Raw genomic sequence first — 27,743 nt, 5'->3', positions numbered from 1 at the left:
ATGAATGCAATGGTGCGAATATGTTCATAAGTTGAAAGATGGAATACTCTATTCAACAGGGCGGAGCCGAGTTGAATGGAACATTCCATCTTTTTCATCGAATGAAAATATTTGCACCATTGCACAAATGAAAAACATTCATTATTTGTTTTATATAACATCCAAGTAGATCTTTGTTATTTTGATTGGAGGATACAACTTTCAAAACAAACAAAGTGTAGGTCTACAAATTTTAATTGTGAAGTTACACCCGTTTCTTTTGTGTAGTACGTGCCTTGTAACACTGCTGCGTTACCAAAGACTAGACACGCGCACGCAGTGATGTTTTTACTCAGCGTGCAACAGTACTTTTCGGATGGAACGAAAAATGCACGGTGAGTGACGTAGCGTCAATAGTACTTTTATTTGCTACCACGTGACGGACAATTCTCCAACCAAATGGCAAGGATCTGCTTGGGTGTTATATAATAGTTTTTATACCAGGTTCAAATATTTGAAACTTTGGTCGTAGCCAAATTGGCAGCTACGGCTGTTGCTAAGGGTGCCCTATACTTCAACGCATGAGGATGTTGTGATACAGTTGCAGCCGCATCCAAAACTGCCAATTCATACTCGGTGCCACAAAAATGTGAGCATTGCTGTGGAAGATAGGAAGGGGGATGGGCAAGATATCCAATTCCCAAGATTTTTGATGACAAATAAACTTTCTAATTATTAACCCTCCTACTGTCTGACAATTCAATATGATCTACTGTGGTTTTGAGTCTATGCACAAAGGATCTTTCATGTTCAATGATAAGAATCAGCTGATGGTTCAATTGGATTTGTACTGTATTCTCCAAAATGTTTGTGGTCTTTTGATGCGAGTCCTTGTATTTCTACATCAATGGTTTTACTGAGATAAAAAGATAATCTGTGTCGCATACAGTGTAAATGCCACTTATAATGGACCAATAGACCGTATCGTATAACCCATTTGTTGCTATGAAAGTGGCCATCTTGTAGGGCAGGGTGGTATGCATGCACACGCTTGTAGACGCCATGTTGCAGGGCAGGGCGGTATGCATGCACACGCTTGTAGACGCCATGTTGCAGGGCAGGTATTCAAATGATGACGTCATGTTCAAAACGGTCAAAAGAACATTGTTTAAAAGTAAGGTTAGCAGTGACACCATGAAAATATCTCTTTGGATGAGTAATGGTGGCTCTGAGAAGAGCCGGTTGGTACTGCTTGACACTGCGGTCTGTATGCTCAACGCAAAAAGGTATAAAATCCCCTAAACTAGCCCTTAGGTTAGGCACATGTTTGAAATTATCAAAACGTCAAATCTTGTTAAAATACCCTGGATGTACACATAAAACTAGTGCGTACTGAGAAACAGTGTTTATGCACAAAGCATTACTCTGCAAGATACAATGGTTCTGCAAACACATTTCTGCAATGTTGCGCAATATGTAAACTTGAGAACATGTACTGGGTGTTAAACCAACAACGAACCCCCCCCCCAATGATGTCTTCATCTGAAGCTATGAAGACTACATTCATTCACTACTGTCATCAATGCACATCACCATTCCTGTGCTGTCTAAACCATCGAAGAAGAAGAAGTTATTATGTGGAATGTCACGACATGATGCAGCCTAAAAGAGAACAAAACAAAACACAATGTTTTAGTATTTGATATATTTCTTAGAACTGAAACTGTCAATGAATCAAGGTGTAGGACTGAAAAAAACAATAAATAAATTAACAATGGGGAAATTGACTGGGTAAATCTAATTCACAGGGGTGAGAGTTTCTGCCGACAAAAAGTGAGATACACCAAGTGAGAAGACTGGTCTTTGACAATTACCAAGATGGGTCTTCGTACAAGCATTATTCTGCTGCTTCTGGTGAAAATAATCTTTTTCGAGGTAAAACCCACTTACTGCGTTTTTCTTTGTCAAAGTTCAGAGTCGGCCGAATCCCGGCCTTATTCCCATGTTTTTCAATAAATTCGTAGAATATACTTGACTGCTTATCTGTGTGCTTACATATTTTGGTTGCTCATAAGGGTAAAACTGTTTTTCATGCGTATGAGCGTAGCGAAGGAGCATGAAAATTTAGTTTTGTCTGTTTGAATACCAAAATTATTGTGTGTGTAGCACCCCGGGTCACGTGCGTAGGGCGTTGGCAGACGATTTCACCATACTGAGATCGATCGTGCCATTACATTCCAAACTCATTGAAGCATAATATCAAACTGCTGAAGCGTATACATAGTATATAAGCAAAAGGAATCTATGAGTCTCCAGTTCAGGTCTTTTTCAGTCGCTGAGTATACTTTAAAACATTTTATCAGAGTTAAACTAGTTTGTTACGACAAATCCCTATTGCCCCTTCATTTCCATTTTTCTTCCGTTTTTGATTTGTTTTGTCTTTACACAGGCTTGCCAAATGGTGTGTGCTACAATTGTAAGACAGCCGGTCACTGGGCCAGAGAATGCCCCTTCGCTTACGGCCCCCTTCACCAGTCCCCACGGGTCAAGCCAAGAGCTCAGGCCACACCTTTCATCGGCTACAACAACTTGTAACGAACAAGCAGATTTCGTCAGTAGGCTTATTGATTTGGACGACTGGGAAATAAAGCCCAGCACTTTTCAAACAATTAATGATGCATGGGGACCATTTACGTAGATTGTTTTGCTTGCTTTTACAATTCCAAGTTGCCCCGTTTCTTCTCAAGGTTTTGGAACCCGGGTCATTCGCGGTGGATGCTTTTGCACAGAACTGGGCAAATAAAATTGTTTGTTAGTTCCTCCAGTAGTATTGATTCCAGCAGTCCTAAAACATTTACATTTATGCAACGGTAAAGGAGCTTTAGTTTTCCCTGGTGGCCATCTTCACCTTTTTGGCCATTACTTTGGTATTGTTAAATAGAACTTGGACGAAAGAATTTATCACATTTGAAGGATCTAGTGCACTACAGTTGGGAAGAAATAAGAACTCTCTTTTGGGTTCCAATAAGTTAAAGAGCCTTGTATGTGTAGCTTATTTTGATTGCACCAACTAAAGCTATATATATTTTTCTCCCCCATGTGTATCAGATCATTTGCAGTTTAGCCGCATTCATCGTTCATAAATAAGTAAGTTCGCAAATTCTGACAGTACAATAGTGTCAATTGCAGCTGCCATAAAATGGCTTCACTCAATAGTAAAACATCACACCCAATCCATTGGACTCACCAGTAATGCAACAACTTATTATAAAATGGCTTCACTCAATAGTAAAACATCACACCCAATCCATTGGACTCACCAGTAATGCAACAACTTGTTATAAAATGGCTTCACTCAATAGTAAACATCACACCCAATCCATTGGACTCACCAGTAATGCAACAACTTGTTATAAAATGGCTTCACTGAATAGTAAACATCACACCCAATCCATTGGACTCACCAGTAATGCAACAACTTATTATTATTAGTGAAAGAAGAAAGTTACACAAACCACCCGTGCAATAAGAGCCCCTTCCATTCAGTCTAGACAATACGATAATCGATAGATTTGGGCAATCTGGTTGCAGTCTGATCGATTTAAGGACGGCATGCTATGTCTCCCTTAAATTTTAGCTTTTTTCAAACATTACAAGTAACGGTATTTAATAGTAGAGTTATGTATATGTATAAGTTCAATTGCATTTTCCGTTAGGAGACGGTTACAGAGAAATAAGAAAAGTTTGAGTTTATACTATTAACACCGGTCATTACTGAATATGACTCTGATTTGAGATTGTTATGGATGGAAATTCCTCAAAGTAACGGAGGTTTAAGCGATGTTGCGAGTTATGTTTACTGATAAACTGCTTACTCAATATGTTAGTTTCCAGACCGATGTCTGAAGAGCCGAAAGGGCTGTTTTCCTTTGTGGAAATCGGTAAGAAAAAGAGAAAATTGGTGTGAAGAGATTGTCGAGATTGTTGTATTGTGTTGAAAAAGAAAAGTGCTTTTTGTTAAACAAAAGAAACATAGAAGTTGTACTCAGCGGCCGAATCCCGGCCTTATTCCCATGTTTTTCAATAAATTCGTAGAATATATTTGACTGCTTTACTGTGTGCTTATTTTGGTTGTTCATAAGGGTAAAACTGTTTTTCATGCGTATGAGCGTAGCGAAGGAGCATGAAATGATATTTACAGTGATGATAGGAGTCAGACTTTTATCTGAATTCTGACTGATTCATGTCTACATGAACAAAACTGCCATTAGTTTTTTTAGGGCCTACTTTCATGGCGTTCCTTACGACAGAATTGTGCGCTTATGCCCCACAGATTCAAAACCTCACACGGTGCTGTAAGCCCCAAAGTCTATTGTAAGCAGAGCCGTGAAAATGGGCACAGATAAGAAGAAATCCTGCCCTTTAATCTAATTCTCTAACACTGCTAACACTGTTCCCAAAAGATCATTGAAATCTTAAACCCCAAAGATTACAAAAAGCTAAAAATGCCATCATACAAACACCTGCTAATTTGGGTTCTAGTTAAAGAACCTTATGTCATCAAGACAAACGCCCCGGTATTTAACCTTCGAGCAATTATCCTTCGAGATAGACTCTGCTAGGGTCGAAACATCAGGCCATTATTTTTTTTGCACTTATACCATAGGTCATTTTGGTTGTTACGCAGTTTGTAACAGCTAACTCTATTTTCCCTGTATTTAAAGATGACAAAAAAATCAAGAATGTTCCGAGTGTTACCTTGATGATTTCTTGGGCCACTACACCACCAACGATGGCACACACAGGACTGATCTCAGCCGCACAGTGACTGTAAATGAAAAACAATCAAACAAAATTAAAATTTATGCCATTCCAGTTCAAGATTTGTTGAATATCCCTGGTTTTGTTGACAAATTTGACATGTTCTAGTGGAAAGATCGACTGTTGCAGTCATTCCAAACGACGCGTGAGTGCTTGGTTTCAGACATCGAACTTCTCATGAGCCGAGCCAATGTAAAAGTTATGTTAAGTTCGCTTGTCTGAAACCAAAAATTACTTGGGTCGAAGATCTAGCTATTATTATTATCATTAACAACGACTTAGACATTTTTACCTTGCAAAGTCATCATTGATCACAATGTAATCTGTTTTCAGACCGAGTTCGTCAACGACCTCATCTCTCAGTTTTAGCAACTCTGACTTGTCATTTTCTAAGTTCCCTGGACTGGGATTTCGCCCAAACTCCTCTTGAAATTTCCAGAGTGCTGAAAAGCAAAGCAAAAGTAAAGTAAGCAGAGGATTGGGATTTCGCCCAAACTCCTCTTGAAATTGCCAGAGTGCTGAAAAGTAAAGCAAAAGTAAAGTAAGCAGAGGATTCAGTTGTTTAAAAGCCAGGTTTGTATTTGAGTTACATTTATTTATATAAGTTACAGCGTCAAAGGAAAGTATATTTTGTTTATTTTGAAGAGTAAATTAATTTCAACCATCTAGTTTTCCATTAGCTTTGTGACAACAACAAATTTTCCGTTTAAAAGTAGGATTTGAAACTTTGCAATGTGGAAGTTCAACTACGAGAAGTTTGCAAAACACCAAGTGAATATTACTTTTGAGAAGTGTTGGTTCTGATAAAAACCTGTATTTAAAGGCAGTGGACACTATTGGTAATTACTCAAAATATTTTTTAGCATAAAACCTTACTTGGTAACGAGTAATGGGGAGAGGTTGGTAGTATAAAACATTGTGAGAAACGCACTCTCTGAAGTGCCATAGTTTTCGAGAAATTTCAAGACCTCAGATTTAGAACTTGAGGTCTCGAAATCAACCATCTAAACGCACACAACTTCGTGTGACAAGGGTGTTTTCTTCTTTCATTATTATCTCGCAACTTTGATGACCGATTGAGCTCAAATTTTCACAGGGTTGTTATTTTATGCATATGTTGAGATACACCAACTGTGAAGGCTAGTCTTTGACAATATTACCAATAGTATCCACTGCCTTTAACGACTCAACGCTTGATCAGTATGCTCTGATCCCCTCAAGGAGAAAAAGAAGACTATCAGAGCTTTTCAGAAACAACAAAAGATATATATTGAAATGGTGTAACAGCAAACCTCTCTTTAATTACTGCTTTATGATACTGTCATGCTACATGTACATTGTTCATTATTCTCACCTCGTAAGATGAAATACACCTTAGGTGTACTCTTAAACTGTTTCCTTGTTAACAACCTCCAGTCTTTCCTGAGAACATCCCCGAGCCGACAGAAATTAATGGTCCTCTTGAGGTAACTAGTCTCTTTGTCGAATGCTTGCTTTTTAGGCTGTGGTTCACCGTCTGCACTGGGCGGTTTCTTCTTGAAGACAATCTTCTCTCTGAGGAGGAAGGAATATCAAATTAACCAATCACGGCTCATTGAGTTGCAATTCATGGTAGAGCAAGCCTGAATGGACCAATAGGAAGCGTAACAACAATAAACAGGAGTGTGAGGTTATGAAGCGTTGTATTTGATTGGCTACCAGAAGTTTTCAAGCAATAGGCCTCAGTAACAGACAGTTGCAGTCAATAGATGTAAAACATGTATAACACACACCATAATGAACACATGCTAACTAACTGAATCACGTCACATTCATTAGACATTAAGACATCATTTTGGCCTACCAAGCCTAACACACACCTAAAGAATAAGATAAAACCGCATCAATTAAACATTTTTAGGCCTAGAATGTTTTTTTATACTCTGCAAAGGATACTTTCATTAAAAAATATTAAAGGGACGAGTTGCCTTGGAATTGAGCGAGTTGGTCTTTGAAAAGCATTTGAACTACAAGGCCGGCCATTTCATGGAGTAAAACTTTTGATTCCATAAAATGGCGTGCCATGTCAGTTCATAAAAGGAAACAGTGTAATTTGGAGGCATATTTGTGTTGATCATTATTTTCTACTTTTAAAACATCTTTCTAACCATATGCATGTTATAACAAACGGTTTCAAACGCTTTTTATATACCAACTTGCCCGATCCAAGGCAACGTGTTACTTTAATATACCTGTTTGAATGTTTAAAAAAACTTACTCAACAAACTCATGCTCATTGAGATCGGTGAACATAAATCCGTAGAAACCGAATGTGTCCCCAGCGAAGAATTTAATACCGAGATCATGGCAAATCTTATTGACCCTTTCCAGTGTCTTATACGTGCAGCATGTCAGACACACCACGTCAAATTGTTGGAAGTACTCCTCGGTTTTATCAGCAATATCAGCGTCTTCAGCCGTCACACAGACATTGGGGTTCAGCTCTTGTGTGTTGGTTACCGAAGCCAAAGCTCGCTACGAGAAATTAATAACAAAGAGAGTGCTAATTACCATAATAAAGTTAATTCAGCTCCATGTAAGCTCCATTAGGAAAGGGCAAGGGCACCCAGGCATTTTTGTCCTTGGTGAATGAAGAACACCCAATGAGGAAACTGTATATTTTTACAGAGCATTTCAATGGCACCAAGGCAATGACAAGGGGGCATAGAGGCAATCGCCTTTTGTCGCCTCCTCCTTGAAGTATCAGGCCTGTTAAATCTGTCTTTATCTGAAAGCTCGCTAATTATCAATTTCCAATTTAACAATCCTCTTGAGAAGTATTGTTGTCTGAAATTTTGGGTTGAACAAAGAAAAAAATGACTTGAGCGAGACATGAACCAACAACTTGCGGATTAATGTGTCTGCACTCTACCAACTAAACTATCTAGCCTTATGTTGGCAGTCTCCCTATCTTTTAGTCAATATCTATTGATATCTCATGGTCAGACAGTAGGGCTCAATAAAAACAACTCAACAAATGTTTTTGTTCCTTACATTCTTCCCAATGTCATCTCTGGAAACTAAGAACTGGGAACATGCATCAAGTTCACTGACACTCTGGTGGTCCAGTAACACAATGGATTTAACTCCAGCGAGGACAACATTCTTGCACACCTCAGCTCCAAGTCCACTTAGTCCTGTCAACAAGAATCGTGTTGCTCGAAGCCTAAATATAAAGAAATATTGAACAATGAGGATATTGGAATAATATATTAGGGTTTCACTTGATCATTAACCCTCCGGTCTGACCCTCCCGTCTTTTGTTAGTGATCATGCCACATTTTATCTTTGTTTCACAGATTTTGTACATGTTAAAGTGCTTAGAAAATACATTTATTAGTAGTTTGATTTAGAAACATAAACTGCTCAAATTCAAGGTTCAAGGTACAATTACAAAATGCAGGGCAACTTCGATGCCATATACTCAGAATCTGCTATGGGAAATAATACTTGAAGTAACTTAGTATAATATAGAGCTGAGACTTTGCTACGTCAATACATGATCAGCTTACATGTTGAAGACCTACAGGGACACATGGTTTTGATAGGACTGTAGACTAGTGACAAACAAATGGCAAGAGTGAAGACGAACACATTTATTTATAACATTTTTGCCCTTTTTTGACTTTGTTGTGGCCAAGATTCCAAGAAGCCCAAGAAGTCAGTCTTTTGTCTGTGTTTCTTGCTACTTCTTTTTACACTTCCCAGTAACTTAAAGCCAGTAACTTAAAGCCAATTGGACACTTTCGGTAAACAAAACAGTATTGTCCAAGGGGGAAGGCCCCCACTTCGTGTATCACAACTTATATATAAAAATAACAAACCGGTGAAAATTTAGGCTCAATTGGTCATCGGAGTCGGGAAGAAAATAACGGGAAAACCCACCCTTGTTTCCGCGCGTTTCGCCGTGTCATGACACATGTGTTTAAAATAAAACCGTAATTCTCGATATCGAGAATTGATATTGTTTTAATTAATGTTTTCTCAAAAAGTAAAGCATTTCATGGAATAATATTTCAAGAGAAGTCTTTCACCATTACCTTCTGTAAACCCTGTAAGTTATTTGTAAATCTGTGAACTTTTAATTTTTTTCGGAAAAGTTTCCGTATGGCGCCACCACTTTTTCATTCAAAATAAAATAATATAGTATCTAATTTACCTGATTGATAAATCCCTTTTTGTAAAAATTAGTGAAAAAGTGGTTGCGCCATAGGGAAAGTTATCCCAAATGCATAACATACACACAAAAAAACGAACACACCAAACAAAGACACTTTTTTCTAATTAGTGAAGGAAATACTTTGATAAATGAAAAAAGGAATGGAAATTTTTTATTATTTCCTTTTTTAACTTAACCTTTTTTGTGCTTCCAACCCCCACAAACGAATCTGCCGATCGTACAAGGCTGCTTCCGCTTCTGTGATAGCTGATGATTCCTTTTCAGTCATTCTTACTTCTCAGTTGGATTGATTAAGTTATTATTATTGCGAAAATTGGATCCCAGAAAATAAGAAACTCTGAGTATACTGATGAAAGGTCTTTTTCGTGTTTTGTTTAACAATCTGAAAAAGCACGCCCTCTATAGTTATAATAATGTTCATGTAATGCATGATGGGAAGGGATGCTTCCCAGCAGATATGTCAGAGTAATTTCTATTGGTCTATTTTTGTATTAGTTTTTGCATGCGTCCAATCAGCGATTGCGTGACACACAGGTGACAATTAAGGGGCATCAACAAGACGTGCAAGATGGTGCTTCTCGACAACGATACGGTAAGTTGATAAATTTATCTTATTACTTAAATTTGTAAAGATTTACAAAAGCAAGCTCTGGTTGTTTTGCATAAACATAATTTTGAACTTTAATCTTGTTTGTTTACTTTAGTTTTTGACGGAGTTAACGCGGTTATTCCAGAGAACGAGAACATCTGGAACAGTCCTCGTCACGATGAAGCAATGTAAGTTAAAGTGCGCCGCCAACGGCAGCTTTTTAATCTGAATATTCTGTCTTTTTTGTTGTTCATTTTGAAGTGAATTGTATGGGAAAGCTGTCGAAGGTGATTCCCACTTTACACTCAGTATTAATACCAATATTTGAAAAATGTTATTTGTATTTTTTCAATTGTAAATAAAATAGTTATTACTTACTTAAATTTTAAATTTAAGTTGATAAATAAAATTGCAAAAATTCAATTCATCCATCGTACTACAACCCCTCATGCTGATGAGCACTGGGCTGGGCAGTTTTCATGGAAAAGTTTCCGTATGGCGCCACCACTTTTTCATTCCATATGAAATAATATAGTATCATATTTACCTCAATGAGATCCCTTTTATTTGTAAAAATAAGTAAAAAAGTGGTGGCTCCATACGGAATGTTATCCTTAAAATTCAGTAATGCCAACACAACAGGCAATATTCTGGACTCCCTCTGTGAATCCGACGTTGGTGCTATCTAGCTAACCCACCTTTGATTGAAGCTGTAATTATGGTTAGCTCTTTTATTAACTTTGATCGGTCCTATCATTCTGTCATTCATACATGTAGCACCATTCACATTGTAGTTAGTTTTCTGCTGTACTATTGGAGAATAACAAATGGATGACACACCATTTGTGCATCAATCAACGTACTCTGTTGTATCAATATTTGTGTAAATAAACATTAACAGTAAGTAACAGTTCCTATAATTGTTTTTAAATTGTTGTTTGCTAGATTATGGACAGACTAAGCCAAAGCCGAGAGACACAAAAGGAAGATTACCCGTATCAGACCATACCGAACACAAATGTCTATTCAGAGCAACAAATGGAAAGAAGAAACTGAGTACAGTGGTAAGAATATAATGCTTCTTGCTGGGAAGTATCATGCAATATAAATGCTAGATATCCCCACTCCCTACACCTAGAACTATGAGGTACATGTACATTCTGCTATTGTCTCCACGAACCTCATATTGACCCCTTGCACGCGTATCACACGCGGCGACCAATGCCACGCTCACCATGTTGGTGGGCAGTTAGGTTTACGTGTATAACGCCGCGTCGCCTAAAATGCACACTTTCACTGCATAACGCGCAGCATAGAGTTAATATAAAAACGCACAGTGAAATTGCCCACCAGTATGGCGCATTCAAGATTTTTCTGCTGATGACATCAGGTGAAATGGGTCAATAGGTTTATATTATCCTCAAAATCCGGATAGAAGCATTCTGCCCATTCACGTCTGAGTGGCTACAGTTCTTTGTTGAAATCAGATCTCCCCAGAGAGGTTGTTGGAGAAAATAGCGGAACGAACCTCATAGTTCTAGGAGTACCCATCCCCCACCCTCATAAAATAAAGAATTTTAGGAATAATGATTTTGCTAACTGCTCCATGACAAGAAAACACTTAACTAAATTCATTACTATATCCAGTGTCAGTAAAGTGTGAAATAATTTCACAGAAAATCTCCCCCACTATGGGCCAAATATCAATAATTTCATGAGCATACTAAACTGTACATATGCTGTTAGGAGGTGTATTTGCAGCCTGTGATGTTATAAAGGATTAAGTAAAATGTTGCTCAAACGGCAAAAGGCTGTATAAATGCTTTTACAAAGAGTCAAAGTCCTGTTTTCAATTTTAAATTCTATCATCAGAATCGCTTTTTCAACTTGGATGGGAATTTGGCTTAAGTAATGTACAGAGAGGTACCGATTTATGTTGGTTTTTGGACCCCAAAGCACAAGAAGTCTGCATGTGTTTGAGTGAATGATGAAGCAGATGTCATAAATCCCACACCTTGCAAACTCTTTCTCCTAAATTGCTGCAATTTTTAAGGAAGCTGCAATTAAACAAGATAAATTGTAGATGGTCCAAAGTCCAAATTTCAATTTGTAGAAATAATCAATGGATCTCTCAATCTCCCTGTGTCTTTACAGATCAGCTCGAAAGACGTCACAAAATTCCAGATGGTAAGTTCTCATGACCCTTCTCTTTAACCCAAACTGCCTTGATTAATTTACTGGGATTCTTATCACCCTATACAGAATCCAACACCATACAGTAACTCAACACCCAAAACTGTTAAACCCTGATTATGGTGGTAAGCCTGATCCCATGTAAAGCATAATCAACAATGCAGTCCTCGTACCATAAAGTAACTCAACACCGAAACTGTTGGCAGGCCTCAAATTTCCGGGCGGCCACGACGGCCATGGCCGCCGGTGCCCTGCTTACTGGCCGTGGTGCCCCGAGAAAATCGGACATTTTCGCGGCCAAAAAGGCCGTGCCCTTTTTCTCCGATGGCCGCCGTGCCCTTTTTGAGATCAAAATTTATGTTTTGATACACCACCATCCGTCTGTGTGCACATAAAATCAAACACTTACATGTACATTCTATATTAATACACGCACACAGAGCGCGGTCGGTTGAATGCTCATCACACGGAATTTAAACGGACGGCAGCATATCCATGCAGTGCATGTGTGTGTGCACGATGCAGAACGAACGATAGACATTGTGTACTCGAAGTTTATACACGGGCCGGATGTACTTGCAACGACCATTTGAGAACAATCACACTGGTACTCATCTTGCAACACGCGTACCCACGCAAGGTTGTCCATGATGGGTACCAGCTAATCACAATTTCGGTTCCATTCGAGGTTGGGCGTCCGCCTATTCCACTGGTATTGTGCTTGTTCACTGGTAGTCGTACATGTTTGTGCACGTGGGCCATGTTACGTAAATCACACATCATGTACATGTACATGAAAGGTACATGTACATGTATGGTACATGTACATGTATGTCCGTTGAATAAATCTCCGCTCTGCACACAGTCAAGTGACAGCTTATTGTTTACGTCCGGCCGTCGCAACAAAATCTCCGCTGCACACAGTTAAGTGACAGTTCATTGTTTACGTCTGGCCATCGCAACAAAAAATGGATGCATACTTTTACTTCCCATTAATCAATAAAATTAAATACATTTAAAAATACTTGATGTTTTTTTGTTAAAGGAAAGCAAAAGTAATGAAATGGTTCATTAAAATAGCCTTCATGGACCTGAACAGAAATTGTTTCATGATCTTTATTTTTTATGGCCTTGATGCCCTTTTTGAAATTTTAAGTTGGCCTTGGTGCCCTACCCCATGGCCTTGGTGCCCTTTCAAAATTTGACAAATTCAAGGCCAAAGTGGCCTTGCCCTAAAAATCGGGAAATTTGAGGCCTGTGTTGGACTCTGATTATGATAGTATGCCTGATCCCATGTACATGTAGAGCATAAATCAACAATGCAGTCCTCAGTCCTAGACCATATAGTAACTCAACACTCAAACTGTTGGACTCTGATTATGATAGTATGCCTGATCCCATGTAAAGCATAATCAACTACAGTCCTCGGTCCTACACCATACAGTAACTCAACACCCAAACTGTTGGACTCTGATTATGATAGTATGCCTGATCCCATGTAAAGCATAATCAACTACAGTCCTCAGTCCAACACCATGCAGTAACTCAACACCCAAACTGTTGGACTCTGATTATGATAGTATGCCTGATCCCATGTAAAGCATAATCAACTACAGTCCTCGGTCCTACACCATACAGTAACTCAACACCCAAACTGTTGGACTCTGATTATGCTGGTATGCCTGATCCCATGTAAAGCATAAATCAACAATGCAGTCCTCGGTCCTAGACCATACAGTAACTCAACACCCAAAATGTTAGACTCTGATTATGATGGTATGTTAATCCTATCTAAAGCATGGAATGTCATGGCAAAGTGCTGTGGTGCAATATGTTGGCAACCAAACCAGGAACACTGGGGCAAGCCCCTTCTTGTTACGATACATGCACTGGTTTCTTTTATGTTCATTACACAACACGGAACCAACAGCTAAATATTTCCCATCCGAAGAATGAAGCATCATGATTAAGTGTCTTGCTTAAGGAGGTAGGTGTCGTGACTTGGACTCGAACCCACACTCTGCTTTGAAACAGAAACACCAGAACTTGAGTCCGCTGCTCTTTAAACCCACATTCTGCTGGACCAAAGCACCATGAGCTTGAGTCTGGTGCTCTTATCCGCTCGGCCATAATCAATAAGAACAGTCCTCAGTCCTACACCATTCAGTAAACCTAACATCACTAGTCATGGGTTAGGACTCATTTTCAGATTTTCCTTTGCATTTACACCATTCACCAACCAACCACTTTTGTACAAACAGACCCTGGTTTTGTCCAATCGTTGCAGTGGGTCAGTCATAGATGGTCATACCATACACATTTGGGTGTTGCAGGGATGTGAGTTCTCTGTTTGTAACTGGGAATCCATTTTTGTTTTCACCCCACCCCCCCCCCCCCCCCCCCCAAAAAAAATCACTTTTTTAATATATTTGTTTAAAACTTTATAACTAAGATCAAATTCATAAGAAAATGGAGATAAAACCATATTAGGAGTAGGGCTTTCAAAACCAAAGATAAATTAATGTAGAGCACGCTTCACACTCGGAAGCTTTTTGCCCTCGCAAGCTTTCATGTTTGCTGCTCACAAGCTCTAACGCTTTGTGCTCATAGTTCAGTTTTTTTTCAAAATCCTATCACATCCCTTGTGTTACAATGGATATGAACAGTTCATAGCCAAAATGCCATGGGTTTCAGCTTTGCAGTAAAAAGTCATTTTGAGTATACTGCAATGTTTTCACCCCAACTGTAAACAAAAGTGAGGAGTGCAAATGAAACAAGATCAGCAGATTCATAAATGTGTCTGGAATCAATCATCTGTAAACAAAAGTATGGAGTGCAAATAAAACAAACAGCAGATACATAAATGTGTCTTGAATCAACCATCTGGAAATCACATCATTGTATCAACAAGTGGTCAGAAGTGATGAAGCATCTGCTGATGTTTGGCTTTCACAAGAATTATATGATGTGGGCGTTGCTGAAACATTACTACATTCGTTATTGATTCTGTAGGCCTATTGAAACCACATCCCACATATGTTTCTCATTCTCACGAACTGCATGTTGTAGCAAGTGTCTTCAATTGAAGGCATTTTGTGGTTTTACAAGAAGGAAGAGTGGTGATTCTTTTTGAATCCTCATGTAATTGTAAGTGATATGAACTTAATTTTCACCAGAAAACTAGATAATTCTTGTAGACCCCTTTTATTGGCTGCCATTGCCATGGTCAAAGTGCATAATAATAATAACTAGACATTAGGTGTTTGTGAACAAACACAAAGCTGTTCCGTGTTCTTTTGCTTGGATTATGAGCTAAAATGACCAAGGAGTCTATCATTGAAAAAAAGAAGAAAATGCTGAATGAGTTATGGTGCCACTTCCGGTTGACCCGGAAGTAGAGGTCGACATGGGGTCATGGTAACCTAAGGCTAATCTCCAATGCCCAAGGAGTCTCTAACTGAGAACAGTTTGAAAATCGATATTGCCACACTTTGGGTTGACCCGGAAGTAGAGGTCAACTTGAGGTCACGGTTTTTTAAAATTAATCTCCGATCCCCAAGGAGTCTTTAACTACAAACAGTCTAAAAAACGGCAGTTTACTTCTTGAGATATGGTGCTACAAAGATTTCCCAATTAAATTTGCAAATATGGGTCACGTGGTTAATTACGATTTTTAACATTTTTGGGGTCGGTGGTTTGATGTTTGATCTAGTACGATTTGATTTCACAGAACTCTTAACCACCAAACTCTGCGCTTATGATCACCATTTTCCGCTTACTGTGTTTTTCAAACATCATCGTGTCATGCATGCACACATGTTATGTTGGGCTAACAATTGAGAAAAAGAAAAAGCAACACTATCGATATAAAGATAAGAATCTAACTTAAATATTACAAAAAGAAATATTTTTTTAGTTTTGGGGGATAAAAAAAATATTGTTCTCGTGCGCAGATTTAAACTCGCATGTATCAGTGAAGTAAGCGCGACTGATGACCACTAGGCTATGAGGGCCAATGCATCACTCGAGGGTTTACATGTATGTATATCAACAGAGGGGATTATGATCCGGCGAAACAATTCTCGTGTCATGATTTTGCGAACAAAAACCCCTATTCAATTACGCACGTTCGTCCACGAAGAAAACACCTTGGAGTCTAAATTTGAAATTTTTTCACTCATTTCTCAAAAACTACAACACCACAGCAAGTAATATTTTAAGGGAAGCTTTCAACTTTCATTATCTTCAAACTGTTTAAGTTTAGTGTAATTCTGTGGACACCATGGTATGTCGTCGTCGTCAAAAACCCCTATTTATATACGCACGTTCGTTAATCGAAAACCCTAAGCCTTCGTGTACAAAGCATATTAGTCCAGAACTCGGTTAGGAAACGAAGAAACAGACACTGCGCTGTGGTCCAGAACGTATAGTAGAAAAACAAGAAGTGACTGCATCCAGTTATGTTCAAACGCCTAGACTCATCTCAAGAAGTCACAACTAATGATAGGTACATACTGTATGGCATTTACAAAAGAGAATATTTCACAATAACATGAAAGTGACTGCATCAAGTTTACAAATTATAAATTCAAATGAAGACCACGTGGTTAATTAATGAAGAATTTTTACACATTTTTGTTAGAGTAAAGCTTATGTTCTAAGCTTCAATTTCATATATGATTTAACTATTTTATCCTAATACTTTAGGAGTAGGGGCCTGAACAAAAACGCTGTACAAACGCTATGGGGTTTTAGGCGGAAACAAAGAACAATAATAATAATAAAAACTAGACATCAATTGTTTGTGAACAAACACAGAGCTGTTCCTTTTTAATTTTCAAGGTTCAAGGGGTCTATAATTGAAAAGAAACTGAAGATCGGTTGCATGGTTCTTGAGATATGGTCCCACTTCCGGTTGACCCGGAAGTAAAGGTCAATTTGGGGTCAAGGTAATCCAAGTTCAATCTTTAGAGCTCAAAGGGTCTATAACTGAAAAGAACTTGAACATTGTTTGTGCAGTTCTTGAGATAAGGTCCCACTTCCGGTTGACCCGGAAATAAAGGTCAACATGGGGTCATACCTACCCGATGCGATTGCCCAATGCCAAAGGAGCCCATAACTGAAAAAAGTCTGAAAATCGGTTGGTTTGTTTTTGAGATAAGGTCCAACTTCCGGTTGACCCGGAAATAAAGGTCAACATGGGGGTCTCAGTTTTCAAAGTTAATATTTAATGCCTAAGTAGTCTATAACTAATAAAAAATTGAAAATCGGTTGTGTAGTTCTTGAGAAATGGTCCCACTTCCGGTTGACCCAAAAGAAGAGGTCAAAATGGGGTCACGGATTTTCCCCAACAAAATTTAATATCTTAGGAATCTATAACTAAAGAAAAAAATTAAATCGGTTGTGTAACTCTTCAGATTTGGTCCCACTTCCGGTTGACCCGGAAGTAGAGGTCAAATCGGGGTCACGGTTACCCGAGACAATTCCCCTATGCCTAATGAGTCTAATACTGAAAAAAACTTTGAAATCGGCCGTACACTTCTTGAGATATAGTGCTGCAAAGAAAAACTCATTAAAGCTTCTAATTAGCATAAATTAACATGTGATGACGTCACAGTCTTAAAATTGTATTTTTCGTACTAATAAATTTCATAAGGTACACGATGGTATGCAACTTACCCCAATCCAATGCCTTTTGCAAAATCTCAATTTTGAATTGCATTAACCGTGGAGAAGCTATTGCAATGCGTTGAATGTGACTGATAATAAAAATAATAAAAATCTCGACGAACCTGGAAGTAGAGGTCAACATGAGGTCACGATTTTTCAAAGTTGATTTTTAACGCCCAAGGGGTCCAAAACTGAAAAAAGTTTGAAAATCGGTTATATAGCACTTGAGATATGGTCCCACTTCCGGTTAACCCTGAAGTAGAGGTCAACTTGGAGGTCACGGGTTTTCAAAATTAATCTTCAATCCCCAAGGAGTCTGAGATCTTTCTTTTGCATGCTGTGATAAAATGAAATAATAATAATAATAATAATAATAATAATAAAAATAATATAAATCTCGACGAAAACAATAGCTGTTCCGACTGGATCGGAACAGCTAATAATAAAAATCTCGACGAAAACAACACCTGTTCCGACGGTAGGTCGGAACAGCTAATAATAAAATTTTCAAGAAAACAACACCTGTTCCGACTGTAGGTCGGAACAGCTAATAAGTAAAATTACTAAATACATTGGTAAAGCGCCTAATGGGAAAGCCTCTCAGCACAGAGAGAACAATAACATTTACACTGGGTGAAAGACAGATTACAAGTAAGCAGATTACAAAAAAGCAGCTTCAAACTATTGAGTTTTTAAAACATTATAAAGAACTAGCCTTGCGAATATGCACAGGAAGACTATTCCAATGCCTGGCACAACTCTCAGCCAATGACAGGGCTTTCTTTTGACCTCAGTGAAGACTTCACAACAATTTTGTTCTGATACACTTTTTTGTTGTACTTTGGACTTAAATTTCAAGAGGGAAAGAAAAATGTGTTGAAAAGGGAGATAAAACTGATACTTTTGTTTTGTTTGCATATTGCATAATTTTGCTCCATTTAAAAAACCTAAATCTTCCAAAGTTGTATTACAAAGTTTTCTTACTTTGTAGGGTACATTTCTGTAGGAGGGCAGTTCTACAGAAAATGAAACCTCAATGTGAAAGTGGCCTGGCATCATTGAAAACTTGTATTAGTTTTCAACTGAAACTTAAACTCAACGAAGACAGTCTATCTGAAAGAAAACAGTGGTCAAAAGTGTAATGTTCAAAATGCTCCAAATGTAATGTCCGTAATGCCATGTTTTGTGCTCTGGAGGCCAAATTTGCAACAAATTCTGTCAAATGTTCCTCTACATCTTTTACACAATTTGACTATTTGGTACCAAAAGTACATTGATGGGAACCCAAAACTCACAAACTTTTGTACGAGTAAAGGGTAGTCAAATGTCATGTCCAAAAAATGTAATATCTGTAACATTAGCATTAATGAGTGATATCTAATAAAGGAATAAGAAATACATGTACAGACTGAAATTCAGTATATGCTGTCCAAACGGACTATGTTGTGGTAATGAAAGATTTTAGACAAACATTTCGCAAGATGTGTTTGCTGAGCTCTTGATATTCTGAAAACTTTCTGAAATGTAATGTCCGTACTGCTGGAATTGCCCAGGATCAAACAACAAATGTTGATATCATTAGGCCAGGCATACCAGACTCATCAAAGACTCTGGCTAGAAACTAGGGGTCAGAGGTAAACAGTTCGTGATATACACGTAAATGAGAGGTGAGGTTAGCTTATTGGAACCTTTTCTCACCTTCCATCTCTAGGACCTTGGTTTAAATCATGCTAGGACACTATGTTGACTGGATATCCAGTCCCTTTCTGACTGCATGGGTTTTCTCTGTAATAATTCTCTGGGGTTTTTCACGTCTAAAACTGAAACTTCCTTCCTTGTCTTCTCTCCATTGGGTTCTTGGTTAGTAAAGTGATTAATTTTGCTTTTCTGGGATTCCTTGCTTTCACAACCAGAAGTGAAATAAAGTCAAAGTATGTTTGAAACAGTATTGTCCCTACGCAGTTGCACTTTAGGCACTTTAGCCACTTTAGCCCACAGAGGAACACACTGTGTTCTCTCTCTAAACAATAATTCATTGATTAACCAAGGTTCAAGTTTACTTTAACTGAAGTTTCTTCCCCAGCAGATGCTGGAATCAATATTGTTTGTTCGAGCAAAAACACAAATAAACAAAACCAGGATACAGAATATTAATGCACTGATTAGCATTGATCCAATCAATGCAGTTGACTGTTCTTGGCAAACCTTTTCTAGTGCATTCTGGCTGGAGGAATCGCTATAGGATTTGTTTAAAGGCACTGTCCATGGACAATATTGGTCATTACTCAAAATAGTTGTTAGCATAAAAGCTTACTTTGGTAATGAGCAATGAAGAGCTGTTGATAGTATCAAACATTGTGAGAAATGGCTCCCTATGAAGTAACAGAGTTTTTGAGAAAGAAGTAATTTACTAAAATAGTTGAATTGAATTGGAGACCTCAGCTGAGGTTTCGAATTCAAGCCATCTGAATTATTCTCTCGCATCTTTGACGACTAATTGAGTTTAAATTTTACAGGTTTGTTATTTTATGCATATGTTGAGATACACCAAGTGAGAAGACTGGTATCTGACAATAGCCAAAGATGTCCAGTGCCTTTAATCATGCTGTTCCAAAAATAAGGGAATCAATGTGTGGTGAAGAGGTTTTCAACTAGTGGTTTAATCCCAACGAGGCCTGGTTCTTGATAATTTTACCGAGACGAAGTCGAGGTAAATTATAAAGAACCAGGCCTCGGCAGGTTTAAACCACTAGTTGAAAACCGATTCAACCCACTTTGATTCCCAGTCATAAATACCTTTTCGGTCAAAAAAATCATCACGTTTTGGTCAAAAAGTAAAATAAATGCAAAAATTATAGTTGTTAAATGATTTCTTTCAACACAACACCCCTCCAGCTATGAAATGGTAAAGCCCTCGGCCGCCCTCGGGTTAACAACTCCTTATAAGGGAATGCTGTGTCCGTCGCGCGTATCGCGTGATGTGGCACAACTGTTTCAGACGTTGCTCTCGACCAATAGGAATGAAGAAACTGTCTTAAAAGAACAGGTGCAAGGTCGCGCGTCACGCCCATGAATTAACACTTTTTACCAGTCATAAACAAAGGTTTATACACACCCACATGACGCGCTCTCCACCAATAGGAATAGCGAAACTGTCTGAGGTATTTAGGAATACATGTTTACACATATTTAAGTATGATGCTATTGGCAATACATGCATAATTTGTCTTAGTATATTTGACAAATAAGAACTCTGTACACTTGTTATCGAGAAGTCCAAAATTGCTCCTTAAAAGGGGACTGTTGTCAAGATCAAAGCAGGCCTGTGGCTGTATAAGAACTCTCACCCTGTCGCAGCACACACAACCTCCCTCCATATATCATACATGTACCTATGGAGGGCCCACGCATTGAGAGTTCACAATTCCACAGGCCTGCTATGATCATGACGACAGGGACCCTTTAAATTAGCCTGGCCCAGTTTTGGATGAGAGTTCACAATTCCATATTAAGCCACAGGCCTGTTGTGATCATGACGGCAGGGCCCCTTTAAATTTGCCTGGCCCAACTTTAGATGAAAGTTCACAATTTCATGTAATGCCACAGGACTGTCCTTAAAGTTTGAACATACTTTGGCAGATGACCCTGCCAAAAAACAAAAAAGCTTGTACATTCCAATAGACAATACATAAACACTTGCTGCTAGCTGGACGTGATTTATTGTTTTATTTGCTACCATTTATTATCATGGGAAGTCCACATCCATCAGGATGTTGTCATCCTGAAAGAATCTAAGGATTTCTATGGGAAAATTTTGAAGGGGACCAAGGCCAAGACCCGGGGAAACAGAGGCCATTTGTTATTCCAGGCCACTGAATTATCTTATTTGTATGATGTCCTCATCCTCATCCTGCAGTAAATCATCTCAGTATCTCAACATGTCGGACGGCACTTTCAGAGCTCTGTACTAACATACCTATTTTGTCACTATATTGGAAAAATCGCCCCAAAGGCAAACAAAGTCACAAGGTGCAGCTGTTGAATTTGCAATGACGGATTTCATGTTTATTGATCGTAATATCTGAAATGTTGTTTACACTAATGTTCCAGTTCCTGACGTATTTACTTTGCTGATGTTTGGAGCATCTGGGAGGAAAGTGTGCCACAGCAGTTACCAAAATCCCTAAATATCTTTAATTAAATCACTCTGTCAGCTTGCTTATTTATTACTCCATTATTAACATGTGACAGGCCTGGAATTTCATCTTTCAAAGGGCAAGGCCTTTTTCATTTTGCAAAGGGCACTTCCATTGGAAAATTTTAAAGTCTAGGGTAAACTTTTGAAGGGACACCAAGGCCAAGACTAGGGCAACGTAGGCAATGGCCTATGTGGGCTTTGTGTAATTCCAGGCCTGGTTTAAGCCAAAAGGGTGCAGGACTGCGGGGGATACGACTATGAGAGGTAGAAGCTGTCTGCGAATAGTCAAGCCAGTTTTAAAGCCAGCCTTTCTTTCCATCACAATTACATGTCCACAAAAAAAACGATCTCAGGCTCTTTATTCTGAAAAAGATAACAGACCATTTATTTTTCCCTGTTCCTATTTTTCAGGCCTATGCAAACGTCTTGAAAGCCAACACGGACAACTTGAAGAAGAGGGGAAAGCGTGACACAAAGAGCAAAAGTAAAACCAACAAAGCCACATGATAGCTGCACTTGAATATTATTAACTCTGTATCCTGAAGATGCCCATAATAGTCCTCTACCAATGTTTGACCTTCGTTGGTAGGGTTTCCTACCTCCTAATAAGGGACCAGCCAAAATTAGACCAGTCTCAATTTCAATTAAAGAGGTACGTTGCCTTGGGCTTTAAAAAACTTTTGTTATGAAACTAATATGGTTGGATACAATGATTTACATACTTGAAATTGTTCGAGAAGTTGTGCGGTGCTTGGGATTTCATGACATAAAGCAGTCCGCTATTTTGGTACAAAATGGCTACGGTATAATCCACTGGTTGTATTTCAAGAGGTAAATTTATGTTTTGTTATCACTACTCCCTTAATTGCATCACTACTCACTAAACACAAAAAAGGGCAAACATTAATTTCAAACAACAACATTTTGAGAGCTTTGAAGGCAATGTGCACTTTTAATGCAATTGTAATGGGAGGAAAAACACATCCAGTGTGATAGAAGTGTAAAGCTTTCAGTCATAAGCTTTTCAGGTAAAAAAAAACCCAGGAAAATTACAGTTTATGTTAATTTTGTTGAAAAGTACATGTATTGTAAAAAGGCTTCATCTGCTGCCCAATAGACCTTTGTCATGCTTTCATCATCTTGGTCATGCCCCCTGTATCCAGTAACAGTAATGATTACTAGTATTCGTTGCACTTAAAAAAGAAGCCAGACCAATATTCCAGCCTCAGCTTGGTTTAGTTTAGGGGTCTTTCTCAAACCCAGGCTTGGTCGCACTTTGTACGCACAGGAAATGCTGCTCGGCCTTCAGGCCTTTACTTTTTGGAGCAGCGTTTATTTTGCATGCGTTGGTGGTTTGAACATCGGTGGGCGCCTGGAGCAGGAGACCAATACGAGGTTTGAGAAATGCCCCAGAGTGGAGAAAATCAAGATGGCCACACCCCGATGTAATTATTTTTTATTCCATTTCATTTATTTAAATAAACCTTGATTTTATCTGAAATTGTTTCCAGTATATTTCTTTAACCCTTCCTTTATTTCTTTAACCCTTTATTTCTGTTGAACAAAAGTTATCCAAGGATAGCCCAATTTAATAGTTAGTCTGGATTTCGTAAATTGGTCTTGATCTTATAACACATTGTATAAAATTATAAGGTGTAATAAAACGCTACATAACTCACTTAACTAAAGAGACATTGCGGTTGGCATTTATTTGTGTTTCTTTTATTTTTCCTTTAATTCAACATTTCTATTGTACCTTCCTATTCCGCATATCCAGTGTACTAATAACATTTGTTTTTAATGAATCATTTACTGAAATTTATTTCAAGATATCTCAAAATTATTTAAAGATAATTATGTCAATTTACTATAGATAGACCGTACTTATATCTTAAAGGCACTGGAAACCTTTGGTAATTGTCGTAGACCAGTATTCTCACTTTGTGTATCCCAACATAGGCCTATATGCATAAAAAAACAAATTTGTAAAAATTTGGGTTCAACTGGTCGTCAATGTTGTAAGAGAATAATGAAAGAAAAAAAAAAACTCTTGTTGCACAAACAAAAGTTTTCAGATGCATGAAAAAGGCTTCAGGCCTGCATTTTTTTTCTCAGATTCAAGTATCTAGTGAGAAATTAACTCGTTCCCTGAAAAAAAAACGACATTACTTCAGAGTGAGTCTTTTATCACAATGTTTTATCTTCAGCTATTCATTGCTCGTTATACCAAGTAAGTTTTTATGCTAAAATAATATTTTGAGTCGAACGTTTTCAGTGCCTTTAAAATAAAATTGCAATGTTTGGAACTTCAATGTCGAAATATATCTGATCCAATGAAATGGACAGGTATTGGATTGGTATCTTTAGTTTACCTAAAGCATGCAGACATTGGTATTGTCCAAGATCAGTAGCCTATAGCACTTTGAAATAAAAACATGAGAAAGTTTAAACTTATTGGTAATCGGAGTCGCAACAAAAAAAGTATATATATATAAATAAATAAGTAAATAAATAAATACATACATCAATAATAAACTGTGCAAATCTGGCGCGTATCGGGACAAGAAACACGTCAAACAAAGAATTTAGTTTTGCGTAAAGCTAATCTTTGTTTAAAAAAATAATTAATAACAACAAAAATACTTATTACAATTGCTATACTTGTCTTGGAATTTTTAAATATGCTTGAGACTTGCACACTCTATAAACAAATATGCATAAATAAAAACATAGTGAAGACCATTGTAAACTTGTTCACAATGTTCTCAAACATCGAGTTTTGGACTCCCAAGATAGATAGCACACAGTACTTTTTACTCATTCTCAGAAAAACTAAAGGCCACTGTAATTTCAATAAAACTTACTTGAAGAAGGGAAGATTTCCACCATGTTTACAATCTTTTTAATGTAATTTTTTGTAAATTAGTAAATTAGTTACAAGTAAACAACTTATGTTGTCCGCACCTTTTATTTATAATTAACATTCAGACAAAAAGCAAACCAATATTAAGCAAGCACCCAAACAAACAAAAAGGTTTGAGATATCTTAAAATGTTTTCGAGATAATTTTGAGAACGATTTTCTGGATTTGATTTTTGGATTGTATATATAGGGTCTCTTTAAAATATATTTCTAGTATTTAAAAACGTTTCATATCCCCAAAAACTTTAAATTTATTTTGAAATCAATTTAGATAAGTCGCAAAATTATCATAAAACCATTGCTTGCCATAATTGTTTGTGTTTTTGTTGCTTCAACATCAGCAAGATTCTTCCGTCGGCGGTTTTGGGTTCCTTTTTCTTTGTTGAAAAGTTATCGATCTGTGCTTGTAAATTGTATTCCGAAATGCCTGTATAAAAACAAAAAATAGGATCAATTAAAGTAGGGCTGAGTTTATAAATGTTCCGGGCATTTGTCTTTTGGGAGGGATGGATAGTGCAAAGAGCTGACCGAGTTAAATATTGTTTGCACACCTTCGAACCCTTCACGGAAACTTGTTAACATTGGGGTTGGAGCAGAAAGTTATTCGCCCACAGCAAAACTTTTCAGTGAACCAGTTGAGATACAATGTGGAGAACTCAATTTCCCTTGGACCTTGTTATTATTTTTTGTTCGAGTTACTTTTAAACGCACTCAGAACACCTTTGGTAGTTGTCAAAGACCAGTCTTCTCAACTTGTGAAAATTTGAATTCGAGACCTCAGCTGAGGTCTCGAATTCAACTCCAGTGAGAAATTACTTCTTCTCAAAAAAACTATGTTGATGGAGCCGTTTCCCACAATGTTTTATACTATCAACAACTCTCCACTTGCTCGTAAATGTAAGTTTTTATGCTAACACTTATTTTGAGTAATAACCCAAAGTGTCCAATACCCTTAAAGACAGTGGACACTATTGGTAATTACTCAAAACAATTATTAGCATAAAACCTTTCTTGGTGATGAGAAATGGGAAGACGTTGATGGTACAAAACATTGTGAGAAACGGCTCCCTCTGAAGTGCCATAGTTTTCGAGAAAGAAGTAATTTTCCATGAATTTGATTTCAAGACCTCGGATTTAGAACTTGAGGTCTCGAAATCATCCATCTATAACGCACACAACTTCGTGTGACAGGGATATTTTTTCATTCATTATTATCTCGCAATTTGACCGATTGAGCTCAAATTTTCACAGGTTTGTTATTTTATGCATATGCTGAGATACACCAACTATGAAGGCTAGTCTTTGACAATTACCAATAGTGTTCGCTGCCTTTGAAGGAACGTCTAACAGGACAGGGTTTCAAAGCTGGCGCCGAAAAATCACTGCTCAGATAAGTCACACTCGGTTTGGAACTTATAGTAAAAAAAAAATTAAAAAAAATAGAAAAATCTTGCGCGTATTTGTGGGTAAAGTGATTGAATCGGGTCGTATGGAAATACTCACAGTATCGTCAAACTAGTTGATATTCATATGGTCATGTTCTGTCTGTAAGATGCAATGGGTGACCCTGCAGATAAACTGCTTGCAACCAAGGATATTGCAGTCTTCACTAGTGGTGCATTTTGTGTTTGCAATGCCATCACATTTGCTGTTTTCACTCTGTTCTGCCGGAGTCAGAAGGAAACCCTCAAGTTGAAATAGGCCTATCTGTAGAAAATAAAATAACAAATAAAGTGGTCAACCAAAGGAATTATTTTGGCGTTGAACAAAGAAACATTTACCAGAGCTGGAGTGAACCATGGAAATACGGATTAACGTGTCGGCACTCTTCATGAGTTGGCGGTTACGACCCGCCCGCTCTGTACTTTGCTCAGATACCCTAAAGCAGGACAGTTCTTTTCAGAACTGAGAAGTCTCCCGGGCCTCCGATTATCTACTCCGCGACAGTAGAATAAAGCAAGACAGTTCTCTAATAATAATAACAATTATTATCTAATGATAATAACAAAACACAATACAAATTGTATTGCCTCATTTGGTCAAGACGGCATTATTTTTTCTACAGATCTAAATCCATCTCCTAATCTCACCAGGACTGCGAGTAGAAAAACAACACGTTTTAAAGAAATACACTTGTGAAGACCTTATGAGAAATAACAATTAAATGTATACAGACAATAACAAAATACAATTAATACAATTTGTATTGCCTCATATTTTGTTTGAGCAGGAATTCTTGGTGAATGGTGAAGACGGCACTATTTTTTCTACATGACTAAATCCATCTCCTAATCTCACCAGGTCTGTGAGTAGAAAAAAAACACGTTTTAAAGAAATACACTTTTGTGAAGAAAAAACACTTTAACTGAATTGAAATAAACACAATACCTGTGCAAGGAGGAAAGTGAAGATGACCAAACGTCCAAATCGACCCATATTGAACAATAGTATTAATCTGGATGTGTTTGTCTTCAAATGCTCTTGAAATTTAACTCCTAATTTCTCTGACGTGCCAGAAGAAGTGGTGTTGTGGAATAGCGTTTTATAACTGATGTTTTTAACACTTATGGAATATAAACTGCAGTGACCAATAGCTTGTTGTGTATTGCTGATTGGCTGATTCGAGATTCAGGACATGCGTGCGTTGGAACAATATTCCTGTGACTCCCATAAAGATAGATGCAAAGCGAACGCATAAGGCTCACATTAATCAGTGACAGGTCATGAAACCTGTTTTGTTTAATTAAAAATTGTATAGGCGTTGATGCGCCTGAAATATCGTCGGGTGGGACAGCTTGATGAAAACACAGTAAGGGGCCATCTTGAGAGCCGTATATTAAAAGGGGCCCGCACTGATCTGTTGAGTAGAAGGTCTTTCGTGTCTACGATTACTTTATAGGCCTACTCGAGTTGCAGGCTTTTGACCTGACTCAGGCTGTTTTTAATTGATCAAACCATGATGGAGGACGAAAATTGAGACATTTGAACACTGCCGAAATTTTCCCGGTTACATTTTGGGTGCTCCGTATCTTCTGCGAGTTCCGTCGCCGTTCTGTCAATAATCAGTTTCTGCAACAAGCTGCCGGGCCCCCTTTTTGCACCTCGAAATAGCGCACAATGCTCTCACAATGTATGCTTCACGTGCAGTAATT

The 27,743-nt window shown here is 37.9% G+C and overlaps 2 protein-coding genes and 1 long non-coding RNA gene across 3 annotated transcripts; 1 reads left to right on the top strand and 2 right to left on the bottom strand.

Moving 5' to 3' along the window:
- Positions 1–337: 337 nt before the first annotated feature.
- On the bottom strand, positions 338–9,404 carry LOC117298267 (SUMO-activating enzyme subunit 1-like). Its single transcript, XM_033781419.1, has 7 exons — positions 9,196–9,404; positions 7,834–8,005; positions 7,058–7,314; positions 6,155–6,354; positions 5,093–5,243; positions 4,738–4,807; positions 338–1,641 (listed from the first exon to the last, which is right to left on the bottom strand). Exons 1-7 carry the CDS (start codon positions 9,285–9,287, stop codon positions 1,543–1,545), a joined length of 1,041 nt encoding a protein of 346 aa, XP_033637310.1. The 5' UTR covers positions 9,288–9,404; the 3' UTR covers positions 338–1,542.
- A 121-nt stretch (positions 9,405–9,525) lies between these two features.
- On the top strand, positions 9,526–23,361 carry LOC117294024 (signal recognition particle 14 kDa protein-like). The gene is made up of 5 exons (XM_033776540.1): positions 9,526–9,611; positions 9,724–9,796; positions 10,554–10,672; positions 11,763–11,795; positions 22,081–23,361. The coding sequence occupies exons 1-5, from the start codon at positions 9,588–9,590 to the stop codon at positions 22,174–22,176; spliced, it is 345 nt and encodes a 114-aa protein (XP_033632431.1). The 5' UTR covers positions 9,526–9,587; the 3' UTR covers positions 22,177–23,361.
- A 574-nt stretch (positions 23,362–23,935) lies between these two features.
- On the bottom strand, positions 23,936–27,135 carry LOC117294017. The gene is made up of 3 exons (XR_004519498.1): positions 26,980–27,135; positions 26,095–26,298; positions 23,936–25,018 (listed from the first exon to the last, which is right to left on the bottom strand). It is a non-coding gene; the product is annotated as an uncharacterized LOC117294017 (long non-coding RNA).
- Between the last annotated feature and the right edge of the window lie 608 nt (positions 27,136–27,743).

The sequence above is a fragment of the Asterias rubens genome, chromosome 1 (assembly GCF_902459465.1).
Source record: "Asterias rubens chromosome 1, eAstRub1.3, whole genome shotgun sequence".
NCBI lineage: Eukaryota > Metazoa > Echinodermata > Asteroidea > Forcipulatida > Asteriidae > Asterias > Asterias rubens.
The sequence above is the reverse complement of the archived record's forward strand: the minus strand, read 5'-3'. Positions and strand labels throughout refer to the sequence as shown.

Bases quoted from the DNA above. Each gene is read 5' to 3' on its own strand.
- LOC117298267 (XM_033781419.1), bottom strand. From the start codon at position 9,287: ATGACTGAAAAGGAATCATCAGCTATCACAGAAGCGGAAGCAGCCTTG. The intron at 5,244-6,154 runs GTGAGAATAATG...TTTGCTTTTCAG, and splicing joins GGTGTATTTCATCTTACGAG to CACTCTGGAAATTTCAAGAG. The intron at 1,642-4,737 runs GTAACACTCGGA...GTTCTCTTTTAG, and splicing joins TGGCCCAAGAAATCATCAAG to GCTGCATCATGTCGTGACAT.
- LOC117294024 (XM_033776540.1), top strand. From the start codon at position 9,588: ATGGTGCTTCTCGACAACGATACG. The intron at 9,797-10,553 runs GTAAGTTAAAGT...GTTGTTTGCTAG, and splicing joins CCTCGTCACGATGAAGCAAT to ATTATGGACAGACTAAGCCA. The intron at 10,673-11,762 runs GTAAGAATATAA...GTGTCTTTACAG, and splicing joins AGAAGAAACTGAGTACAGTG to ATCAGCTCGAAAGACGTCAC.